This window comes from Hippopotamus amphibius, chromosome 8, assembly GCF_030028045.1.
Source record: "Hippopotamus amphibius kiboko isolate mHipAmp2 chromosome 8, mHipAmp2.hap2, whole genome shotgun sequence".
In the NCBI taxonomy this organism is placed as follows: domain Eukaryota; kingdom Metazoa; phylum Chordata; class Mammalia; order Artiodactyla; family Hippopotamidae; genus Hippopotamus; species Hippopotamus amphibius.
This window is the reverse complement of record NC_080193.1, coordinates 68,873,031-68,885,715: the sequence shown is the minus strand read 5'-3', so window position 1 is coordinate 68,885,715 and position 12,685 is coordinate 68,873,031. Positions and strand designations below refer to the sequence as shown.

Below are 12,685 nucleotides of genomic sequence, written 5' to 3'. Positions count from 1 at the left end.
CTTCTCTGTGCTGCTAACGCTCCCTGAACATGTGATAGCATTTCTCATACTGCATTGTAGTTACTTCTTTACATGTCTCTCCTGCTAGATGAGTTGATTCTGAAGGGGGTTATCACTTTCCTGGGTGGGAGGAGAAAAATTCCAGAAGGTAAAACAAGGTAACATGTTATTAGTTGGTAGGGGAGGGTTGAAAAATACTGCACTAGATTTTAAATTTCTTGAGGGTAGAAACTGTGTCTTAATTATCTTTGTAACTTCAGTGCTTAGTTTGCTGTCATCGTCGGCTCTTTGGTAAGCTTTCATAAGTGTTAAGTGACCAATCAATTTATTGAAGGTAAAGTTTTTGTCTCTTACAGTTACATCAGTTTTCACTCATCTGCGACTTATTTTCTTAATATAAAAGGCTCTAAAGATAAAGGCAGCATTTAATTTTCCCTTAATTATTAAACGGTTTATCTAAAATTACAGTGCTGTGCTACCTTAATTTAGGAATTTTAAATTGAACAATATTTTGTGCCATTAACATTCCATAGAATCAACAGGTTGTCAGTGGAGAGACTATAAAGCTGGATTAGGGCCGGGAAGGAGTCATTGTGGTAGTGATTGGGAGAGAAATTATCCTACGTTAATTAGTGGGATCACAAAGGAAGGCTGCCCATAAAATTGTTGATAGGTTCAAATAAAATCCATGTATCCATTTCACAGATTTGAGTTCTCTGGTTTTATATAAAAATTCCTCTAAATTTAGAGCAAACTAGTGGTTTCCAGTGGGGAGAGGGAAGGGGAAAGGGGCAAGATAGCAGTAGGGGACTAAGAGGTACAAGCTAAGCTACTATGTATAAAATAAATAAGATACAAGGATATATATATATATATATATATATATATATATATATAGTAGAACACAGAGTATAGCCAATATTTTATAATAACTACAAATGGAATATAACCTTTAAAAACTGTGACCGACTATACTGTACACCTGAAACATATATAATATTGTAGTACATTAAAAAAATTGTACAACTATAACGCATAAATAAATAAATATTACCCTAAAAAAACAATTCTTTTAAGTTCTGCTTCCCTTTTTAAAATGGAAAGTTCAACTTAAAAAAAATGCATGTTAAGAGAGAATTTTTCTTCTTTTATAGGTATCAGTAGACATGATATCTGAGAATTGTCAGTACATCAGTTATTTTCTAGCTTCAAAAATTGGGGTAATGTTTAGCTCTTTTATATCTTTGTGGTACTTTTTAAATGAAGTGATGTTTTAGAATCACAGAAGTTAATTCATCCTGAAGTTCATTTTTAAGAATACCTGCTCAGACTCACAGATATGTACAACAAACTAGTGGTTACCAGTGGTTGGGGCAGGAGGGCAGTAGGGGTGGGGGAGTAGGAGGTACAAACTCTTGGGTGTAAGATAAGCTACATGGATGTATTGTACAGCATGGAGAATAGAGCCAGTATTTTGTAGTAACTATAATTGGAATGTAACCTTTAAAAATTACATAAAATTTTTTGAATTAAAAAAAAAGAATGCCTGCTTAATAAGTCAAATTTTTGGAAAGGAATAGACAAAATTACCATTTCCAGATTCTGTGATTGTCCATTTACAAGGTTCAAGACAATCAATGATCAAACAGTTAAAACTGTTAAGAGTTCATCAGGTTGTTAGATATAAGCTCAGTATACAAAACAGTGATATGCTTTAATCACAACTATTTAGAAAATGTAATAATAAACAATGTCATTCTCAATAGTCACAAAAATTATAAATGATCGAGAAATAAATAAAACTAACAAAGATATGTAAGGACTGTATATAAAAAATTATAAAATTCTTTGGAAGATATAAAGGAATATAAATAATATATTTATATAAATGTAAATGGAGAGAGATACCATGTTTATGGTGAAGAAACCTTAATATTGTAAAGATTTAATTTTTCCAATGTTAATGCATAAACAGTGCATTTCCAATTAAAAGCCCAGTAAGACTTTTTTTCAGAGAACTTGAAAACATTTTAATTTTAACATCAATATGGAAATGTGCAGGTATACAGTAACATAGAGAAGGTACTTTCCCTGCCAAGTGTTAAGGCACATTAACAAGCTGTAGTAGACTATTGCAACAGGATGGAATCTAGAAATAGGCTCATGAACAGATAGCAGCTTGGTGTTTGAAAGATAGGCTATCATAAATCAGTAGAAAAAATGATGTACTATTAAGTAAATTTTGCTGGGATGAATGGCTTTTTATGCAGTGTAAATAAAATTTGATTCAGCTTCACACAGTACATAAAATTTCATTCCAAATAAAGACCTAAATGTGGGAGAGGAGTATAAAGGAAAACCCGAAACTATTAAACAAGTATATAGGAAAATAGGAGTTCAAGGATAGAGAAAGATTTCCTTTTAAAAAAATGGTAAACCATAAGAGGTTGCTAAATTTGATTATAGAAACAGAAAACAACATGCAATAAAAGAAAACGATAAACATATCTCAAAAGACAGAGACAGTTTGAAAGAAGGTGTTTGCATAATGCAGACAAACAAATGCTATTCAGAATATGTACAGAGCTCCTACACATCCATGAAAAGAGACAAATGCCTGAGTGGAAAAAGAAAAGTGGACAGAAGATGTGAATGAGCAGTTTACAGAAGCAGCATTCTGGATTCTCAGAAGTGCAAATGAGCACAGCAGTGAGAGTTGATTTCTCCTGTGTGATATCAAGGGTTGATTGGACAGTTAACACACGTGAGCAAAAATGACATTCTCACATGCTGCTGATGGAAAGGAGGATGGTGAATTGCCACAACCACTTTAGGGAACATTTGGCAATACTAGTAAAATGGGAAATGCTTATGTTCTGTGGCCCTACAAGTCCATGTCTGTGAATAAGCCTAGAGAATTGTTGCATGTGTGCCCTAAAATCTAGGATGATTATTATCCCAATCTTTATAAGGATGAAAGACTGCAAATAACCTAAACGTCTGCCTGTATAGGGATGGGCAAATCAAATATGCCACGTTTGTGTCATGGATCTTTAAAAGGAATAAGCAAGATCTGAAAGTATTAACATAAAATTTGAAAGATCTATGATGATTAACATATCTATAGAGTTGGCTATAAATGTCTATAGCTATATTGGCTATATTTATATCTATAGAACTTACTACACAGATATAGTAAATGAGTCAAAAATACACTTGAAGGAAGGTGACATACCATCTTGATGGTGATGGTATGAAGGATGGATGTGAGTTTGGGACTTCGGGATATTGATAAAGGAAACTTCAATGTTACCTATAATGTTTTGTTTTGTTTTTTAAAGCCCAGAATCAAATATGACCAGTTCCTGATTGGTTCTAAATTTAAGTATGGGAGTATGGATATTTATTTTATTTGTGCTTTTTTTATAGCTCTTATTAAGTTTAAGAAGAACTACATTAAAACATAGTGGGATTTTAACTGGTATTTTCAAAGTAGGCTAAATTTAATTTTTATCTTAATTACTCTTAACACTAGTATACTGAAATGTAGAGTAACAAATAACATTTTTTACTGTATTTTCAGTGATGCCAATTGGTGGAAAGGAGAAAATCACAGAGGAATAGGACTCTTCCCATCTAATTTTGTAACAGCTAATTTAAACATAGAACCTGAGGCAGGTAAGTTAAATCTATTGAAGTTTTTTAAACTTGAATTGTATGGTTCAGTTTGAAATATAAAGCAGATTGTCATTTAACTCTTGTTTTAAATCATTTATTTATAGGCAATACAGTTTAACCTACTTCTTACCAAATTAAGGTGTTAACTTATCCAGGTCAATTCCAAGAGTTATTTCCTTATCATTATGTTTTAAACCCTTTAAGTGCTAATGTATATAGGTACATTTAAGGCATAAAATAAGTTATGCTTGGCCATTAAATATTTAAATCAATGTAATTATGGTTTAAGAGGCAGTTTGTGTTTGTTCAGTACAAAAAATGTTTTATTCATCACTGAAGCACAGTATCAAAGCGGGTAGGTGGTGGGGTAGGGGTTGGGGGAACCAGTTGACAGGTGCTGAGTGTGATTACCGGGGTTAGGAGTACTCTCAGTTTTAGACTTTTCTTCTCCTTGATTTGATCCTAGGGAACTCAGAACAATAGCAAAGTAATATAATCCAGACAGTAGGTCCCTAGTTCAGATCTTCTGACCTTAACTCAGTTTTGTAGCCATTGACAGTTCCCCACAGCTGCTGCCAGCCATGCAGAGAAAGCTTCCCTTTGTTAGGCAGGCAGAGAGTTGGGGGGCGCTCAGTGTGAAGAATAGCTGATGAGAATATTCACAATAGTGAAGATTAGAGATAAGGTTGCTTGGTGGTGGTGAAGCACTCATTTATCAGGTGTTATGCAGAATCTTCTCTTTGCACTATTTCGTTTAATTTTCATAAATCTGTGAGATAGGTACTTTTGTTATGTGGCTAGTAGGTGACAGAACCAGATTCTAAAGTCAGCCAGTCTGCCATTAGAATTTACTTGTACTGACTCACTGCTGGATGTACTGCTTCTAATGTTTATAGTTCTAGAGAAAGAACTTATCATGAAAGCTCTCTGCACTGTGTGTAACATCATTTTTGTGTGGGTAGAGTGATGCATTCAGTTAAAATGAAGTTGAGAGAGATGAATACTGAGTACTCTGCCACAGTTAATACTTTTTATTCCTCTAGTGTGACTAAGAAGGTATGAAAATTGGACACACTAGTTTTAATAACTTGATAGACCACGCTCAGGGAATCCTATACTGTAGTGATTTCCCCTTGGCATAGGCTGGAGAGATTGAGCTGCAATTTTAAAAGTAAAAAAATATTCCAGGTTTTCAGTAAATCCTCATGTTATGCTGAGCTCTGCTCCTTAGGGCATATTTGAAAGTTAGCCAAATATTTGAAATAACTGTTGGGACTTAAAAGTTCTTTGGTTATATAGGTTTTGATTATAATTTTTTTTTACTAAAATTTACTTTATTAAAATACAGTGCATTATAGCAGTACTCCAGTGAGCAAATAGTTTTTTGCATATGTACATTTGTAAGTTATTTTTCAACCTTCTTTTTTCTGTGAAAGGTTTTTGTTTTCTGTTGCTTTAACCATTACAGAACTAGGTTGAAATCAAGTCTCTTTTTTTGTACATATAGAAAATAATTTTTTATAGCAAGGAAAGAGTGTAGAAGGAGTTCATAGATTTAACTCTGAAATTAGCTAATTATATAATACTCTGTCTACTCTCATATATATATTTACCCTAGTGAGAACACTCAGTTTTCAGGAAAGTGTCTGTGATAACAGTTCCCATGAATATTGCTTACTTGTTCCTCTAGAATGTGAAGTTCCATCAAGGCAGGGTTTCTTGTCTGTTTTATTCACTGGTGTATTTCCAGTGTCTAGAACAATGCCTGGCACATAGCACGGGCTAAATAGTTGTGGCATGAATGAATATATGTAATAATGTATATTGTTTATGAAATGTGATGATTGTTTAAAGGGTTTTTTTTTTTTCCTTATGGATAATCACAGGCTACTTATAAACTAATAACTAAAATACCAAAGTAAATACTGAGGAACTTAAAGTTTACTTTCTTTCCGTAGCAGCTGTGGACAAATTGAATGTAATTGATGAGGAGGATGAGGAAATTAAGAAATCAGAGCCCGAGTCTGTTTATATAGATGAGGTAGAGTCCTTCTTTTGTTTAATGGTTAAACTGTCAAGACTTTTAAAATGTATTATCCTTGAGAATGCTTGGAAAGAGTAATTTTTATTATCATTGAAATTAAAACTATAAAGTGTCCTATTAATTTTTAGGATAAAATGGATAGAGCCCTGCAGGTACTGCAGAGTATAGATCCAACAGATTCAAAACCAGACTCCCAAGACCTCTTGGATTTAGAAGGTACTAAGTGAATACTAGCGATTACTTTAATGTCATTTAATGTTTTATCTATTTATAATACCTTAAATTTCTTTTGCCTTGGGTTGCTTCCAGAGTTTAAAAATCTCTGGTGGGAAATAGACTAGAATAGTAAAACTGTAAACATAGTACTTAGAAGATGTTGCTATAAAACTGCCTGTCCTATTCAGTGAAGAAGTCTTTGCTTTTCTGTAATCCTGCTAGTGAAATTTGCAGTCCAAAAAAGGACAGAATTAGAAATAACAACATATTAAATTGAGTCAAAATGTTAGAAATTCTTATTCCTGTTTTAATTTCTCTTGTATCATAATTTTAAAGGTCAAAATTATACATGATCTTTGTTAACCTTGTAATGTAGTTATTTGTTGCATGCTGGTGTGTCTTTTTAGTCTCTAAGAAATTTGAAGCAATTAAAACAAATTTTTTTATGTCTTTTTTAATTCATTGGGAGAAAAATCTCTGTGATAAATGGATAAATATTCTTAAATTTTTTGAGAAGAAAGCCTGGTTATGAATATAGAATATTGTGCTATTGTATCAATGTTTACATTTGGAGATGTACAAAATGTTTTATTTTGAAATGGCTTAAATAAATGAAAAATGTTCATATATAATATGTACATAATTACATATACACTGTGACTCATATTCACTTTACTTTAGCTAGTAATAGTTCTCTAGGTATTTTTAAGATTTTTGAGGTAACTCCAAATTTCAGTCTGTAAACTTAGTACTTCCAGAGAACATGGTGGGATTTCTGTTCTGATTTTGACTTTGCCTTGGTCACATGATATTAATATTGGTGCTGAATAGTATTAAAGTTTGGCCTTTTATAGTCCTTTCTCTAGCATAAACTTAAGTCTCTTTGTATTTTGCATGGTGTTGCATATTGGTGCTCTATTGTTAAAAATTGTTGAAATTGGTTTAAACTGGTTTTTAGTTTCCATATTTTAAAATATTTTTGTATTTACAGATATCTGCCAACAGATGGGTCCAATGATAGATGAAAAACTTGAAGAGATTGATAGGTGAGATTCTTCATACAGGAAATAACAAGTATAGTTTTCTTAGGTTTACTTGTTTTGGGCAGAACTTTAAGCTAGGGAGTTTTTGTGAAACTGTTCCAGTCTTTTGAAACTGTTTCTCAGTTTCCAAAACTCTTACAAACTAATAGCAGAATGGTGCTTTTGATTTTGGTAGCAGTTTTTTTCATGGCAATATATTATACGTAGAATGATGAACTCCTGATGCAGTCTTCTGGAGTTGAGGGATAATGAGTCATGAAGAATAAAACACAAAAATGAGAATAGGGATCTTATGCAAACATTGTTTTGTTACATAATGAGAAGTAGTATTTGTAAAACTTTCAGATGAAATTTCCTTTGTGTTTGTAATGCTAAATCCAGTGTATACACCTTCTCTTCTCATTTTTCTTCCTGGTATTTCTGTTTCTCTCTTGTCCTTTTAATTTCATTATCCCATCTAGTGTTATGCTTCCTTAGAAATAGCTGCACTAAAGGATAGACTGTCAGGGTTTTGAGCTTTTAACTTCGTTTTGCTCCTTCTTTTATTCCTCAGAGCTTTCTATCAGAAGTCAGAGGGGGCAGCCATAGTGAGTGGCAGACAAGGGAGAAGGCTTTAGTGTTCCACCATCCTCCCTTTCTGTTTTCTGAACTTGTGTACAAAACAGAACAAGAAGAACAGGAAGTACTTTACTTCTTATCTGCCTTTACCAGAGTAGTAGCAGCAAGATTTTTTCTAGTCGCTGAAGATTATAATCTTTGTTCCTTGGGACATTTTTTTTGTAACTTTGTTGTATTTTCTACAAAAATGAAAAATAAATCCCAGTTGCAGTAAATGAAATGATGGTGGTAATTCTATCATATTTTATTGGTCTTATTCTGGAGAAAGCATTGAATATCTACTTATACATCTGTTACTTTGGCTTCATTGCAGGCATGTTAATAGTCAATGAATAATCAAATGGGGAAGATTAAAAAGAAAAAAAGTATTATCTTAGGGGCGGCTAGGAGTACAATTATTATAAACCTTTCTGAAGCCTAAAAATAGTCTATATCTTTTAGCCCAGCAATACTAAATAGGGATATATGCGAAGTTAGCTCTTAGAGTGTTCTTCACAGTGTTGTTTATAATAAGAAACCTGAAAGTAACTAAAATGTCTTTCAACGTGAGGTTGGTTTAAAAAAAAAATCTACATCCACACATTCTACGATAAAAAGCATTGTTGATAAATATCTATTGACATGGAAAGAGGTCATGCTATTTAGTGAAAAAAGCTGAAGATATGACAGTATAAATTATTTTTGTTGATAAAAAAGAATATCTTCAGAGAAAAAGGTCTAGAACAATTAAACATTTTAGAGTGATGTTCTCTGATATGAGTTAATTTTTTTGAGTGAAAGCTCACCTGTTAACCAGTTCTCTCTTCAATTTCAGTTTCTGAATAGGACAGCTGGCATTTTCCATTCCATGCCAACTGACTGCAGATGCAGCTCCTGTTCTGGAAAATGTTTGCTGTTCTTCAATAAATTTTTATTAACTATTTACCCTTGTCTAGCATTCAGAGATGAATAAAATATTGTTTCTTCCGTTGAATGGATCATCATCAGTTTGTTTTTTCCTTATAAGAAAAACAACTTTACTCTTAGAATTTTAAATTGTACATTTCATTTCTGTCTGTTATTGTACAGAATGAGATTTTGCAGCATTTATCACACTACAAAATTATATTGGGTAAACATCATGTAAATTGACAAAAACAAATGTAGATAGAGTTATTGAAGAGAGATTCATGGCCTGAACTTAACTATGTTCCAGGCTGTTCTAACCTTCTTTCCTACTACCTTCCAAAAACCATTTTCAAGCACCTCAATTAAATTGCCCTTTTCATTCTTCCCTTGTGTACCCTTCTCATTCCTTTTGCTTGTCTTAATTCATACCGTCCCACTGACCTTAGTTTTCCCTTCTTGTTTAGCTTATCCATTCTTCCTCAGGTGCCAGCTTAAGTCCCAGCTTCTCCCTAAAGTCTTTTCAGTCAAATTATAACCCTTTCCTCTAAACTCTTCTGTCCCCTGCCTATTTCATTTTTTTTAAGAACTTTTATTGAGATACATTTAACAGACAATAAACTGCATATGTTTAGAGTGTACAATTTGGTATCCCAATCTCCCAATTAATTCCCCCCCAACTCTCCCTGCTTTTCCCACTTGGTGTCCATGTTTGTTCTCTACATCTGGGTCTGTGTTTCTGCCTTGCAAACTGGTTGATTTGTACCATTTTTCTATAGTCTGCATGTATGTGTTAATATGCGATACTTGTTTTTCTCTTTCTGACTCACTTCACTCTGTATGACAGTCTCCAGGTCCATCCATGTCTCTACAAATGTCCCAGTTTCCTTGCTTTTTACAGCTGAGTAATATTCCATTATATATATGTACCACATCTTTTTTACCCATTCATCTGTTGATGGACATTTAGGTTGCTTCCATGTCCTGGCTTTTGTAAATAGTGCTGCAGTGAACATTGGAGTGCATGTGTCTTTTTGAATTATGGTGTTCTCTGGGTATATGCCCAGCAGTGGGATTGCTGGGTCATATGGTAACTCTATTTTTAGTTTTGCAAGGAACCTCCATCCTGTTCTCCATAGTGGCTGTATCAATTTACATTCCCACCAGCAGTGCAAGAGCATTCCCTTTTCTCCACACCCTCTCCAGCATTTACTGTTTGTGGATTTTCTCATGATGCCCATTCTAACCAGTGTGAGGTTATATCTCATTGTAGTTTTGATTTGCATTTCTCTAATAATTAGTGATGTTGAGCAGCTTTTCATGTGCCTCTTGGCCATCCGCGTGTCTTCTTTGGAGAAATGTCTATTTAGGTCTTCTGCCCATTTTTTGAGTGGGTTGTTTGTTTTTTTGATATTGAGCTGGATGAACCGTTTATATATTTCAGAGATTAATCCTTTATCTGTTGATTCGTTTGCAAATATTTTCTCCCATTCTGAAGGTTGTCTTCTCATCTTGCTTATACTTTCCTTTGCTGTGCAGAAGCTTTGAAGTTTCATTAGGTCCCACTTATTTATTTTTGTTTTTATTTCCATTACTCTAGTGGGTGGATCAAAAAAGATCTTGCTGTGATTTATGTCAAAGAGTGTTCTTCCTATGTTTTCCTCTAGGAGTTTTATAGTGTCTGGCCTTACATGTAGGTCTTTAATCCATTTGGAGTTTATATTTGTGTATGGTGTTAAGGAGTGTTCTAATTTCATTCTTTTTCATGTAGCTGTCCAGTTTTCCCAGCACCACTTATTGAAGAGGCAGCCTTTTCTCCATTGTATATCCTTGCCTCCTTTGTCATAGATTAGTTGACCGTAGTTTATCTCTGGGCTTTCTATCCTGTTCTATCGATCTATATTTCTGTTTTTGTGCCAGTACCATACTGTCTCGATCACTGTAGCCTTGTAATATAGCCTGAAGTCAGGAAGCCTGATTCTTACCAACTCCGTCTTTCTTTCTCAAGATTGCTTTGGCTATTCGGGGTCTTTTGCATTTCCATACAAATCATAAGATTTCTTGTTCTAGTTCTGTGAAAAATGCCATTGGTGATTTGATAGGGATTGCATTGAATCTGTGAATTGTTTTGGGTAGTACAGTCATTTTCACATTGTTGATTCTTCTAATCCAAGAACATGATATGTATCTCCATCTGTTTGTATTGTCTTTGATTTCTTTCATCAGTGTCTTATAGTTTCCTGCGTACAGGTCTTTTGCCTCCTTAGGCAGGTTTATTCCTAGGTATTTTATTCTTTTTGTTGCAATGGTGAATGGGATTGTTTCCTTAATTTCTCTTTCTGATCTTTCATTGTTAGTGTATAGCAATGCAAGAGATTTCTGTGTGTTAATGTTATATCCTGCAACTTTACTGAATTCATTGATTAGCTCAAGTAGTTTTCTGGTGGCATCTTTAGGATTTTCTATGTATAATATCATGTCATCTGTGAACAGTGACAGTTTTACTTCTTCTTTTCCAATTTGGATTCCTTTGATTTCTTTTTCTTCTCTGATTGCTGTGGCAAGAACTTCCAAAACTATGTTGAATAGTAGTGGAGAGAGTGGACATCCTTGTCTTGTTCCTCATCTTAGAGGGAATGCTTCCAGTTTTTCCCCATTGAGAATGATGTTTGTTGTGGGTTTGTCGTATATGGCCTTTATTATGTTGAGGTAGGTTCCCTCTGTGCCCACCTTTTGGAGAGTTTTTATCATAAATGGGTGTTGAATTTTGTGAAAAGCTTTTTCTGCATCTATGTAGATGATCATTTGGTTTTTATCCTTCAATTTGTTAATATGGTGTATCACATTGATTGATTTGCGTATATTGAAGAATCCTTGCATTCCAGGGATAAACCGCACTTGATCATGGTGGATGATTGTTTTAATGTGCTGTTCAATTCTGTTGGCTAGTATTTTGTTGAGGATTTTTGCATCTAAATTCATCAGTGATATTGGTCTGTAGTTTTCTTTCTTTCTTTTTTTTTTTGTAGTATCTTTGTCTGGTTTTGGTATCAGGGTGATGGTGGCCTCATAAAATGAGTTTGGGAGTGTTCCTTCCTCTGCAATATTTTGGAAGAGCTTGAGAAGGATGGGTGTTGGCTCTTCTCTAAATGTTTGGTAAAATTCACCTGTGAATCCATCTGGTCCTGGACTTTTGTTTGTTGGGAGATTTTTAATCCTAGTTTCAATTTCATGACTTGTGATTGGTTTGTTCATATTTTCTATTTCTTCCTGATTCAGTCTTGGAATGTTATACCTTTCTAAGAATCTGTCCATTTCCTCCAGGTTGTCCATTTTAATGGCATATAGTTGCTTGTAGTAGTCTCTTATGGTGCTTTTTATTTCTGTGGTGTCTGTTGTAGCTTCTCCTGTTTCATTTCTACTTTTATTGATTTGAGTCCTCTCCCTCTTTTTCTTGATGAGTCTTGCTAGAGGTTTATTGATTTTATTTATCTTCTCAAAGAAGCAGCTTTTAGTTTTATTGATTTTTGCTATTGTTTTCTTTGTTTCTATTTCATTTATTTCTGCTCTGATCTTTATGATTTCTCTCCGTCTACTAACTGTGGGTTTTGTTTGCTCTTCTTTCTCTAGTTTCTTTAGGTGTAAGGTTAGATTGTTTATTTGGGATTTTTCTTGTTTCTTGAGGTAGGATTGTATCGCTATAAACTTCTCTCTTAGAAACACCTTTGCTGCATCCCATAGGTTTTGGATCGTTGTGTTTTCATTGTCATTTGTCTCTAGGTATTTTTGGATTTCCTCTTTGATTTCTTCAGTGATCTCTTGTTTATTTAGTAGCGTTTTGTTTAGCCTCCATGTGTTTGTGTTTTTTACAGTTTTTTTCCTGTAATTGATTTCTAATCTCATAGCGTTGTGGTCGGGAAAGACGCTTGATACAATTTCAATTTTCTTGAATTTAGCAACGCTTGATTTATGACCCAAAATGTGATCTATCCTGGAGAATGTTCCATGTGCACTTGAGAAGAACGTGTAATCTGCTGTTTTGGCATGTAATGTCCTATAGATATCTATTAAATCAGGCTGATTTATTGTATCATTTAAAGCTTATGTTTCCTTATGAATTTTCTGTGTGGATGATCTGTCCATTGGTGTAAGTGGGGTGTTAAAGTCCCCCACTATGATTGTGTTACTGTCGATTTCCTCT

General features: G+C 33.9%; 1 protein-coding gene across 2 annotated transcripts in view; it reads left to right on the top strand.

The window, feature by feature from the left end:
* The window catches only part of STAM2 (signal transducing adaptor molecule 2), a 55,050-nt gene that overhangs the window by 31,488 nt on the left and 10,877 nt on the right, over positions 1-12,685 (top strand). Inside the window, exons 8-11 of one of the 2 annotated variants that reach the window (XM_057745438.1) lie at positions 3,584-3,678; positions 5,637-5,719; positions 5,851-5,938; positions 6,930-6,984. In XM_057745438.1, coding sequence (XP_057601421.1) covers positions 3,584-3,678; positions 5,637-5,719; positions 5,851-5,938; positions 6,930-6,984 — 321 coding nt within the window. The remainder of the gene's footprint in view (positions 1-3,583; positions 3,679-5,636; positions 5,720-5,850; positions 5,939-6,929; positions 6,985-12,685) is intronic. The other variant, XM_057745439.1, reaches the window with a different exon arrangement.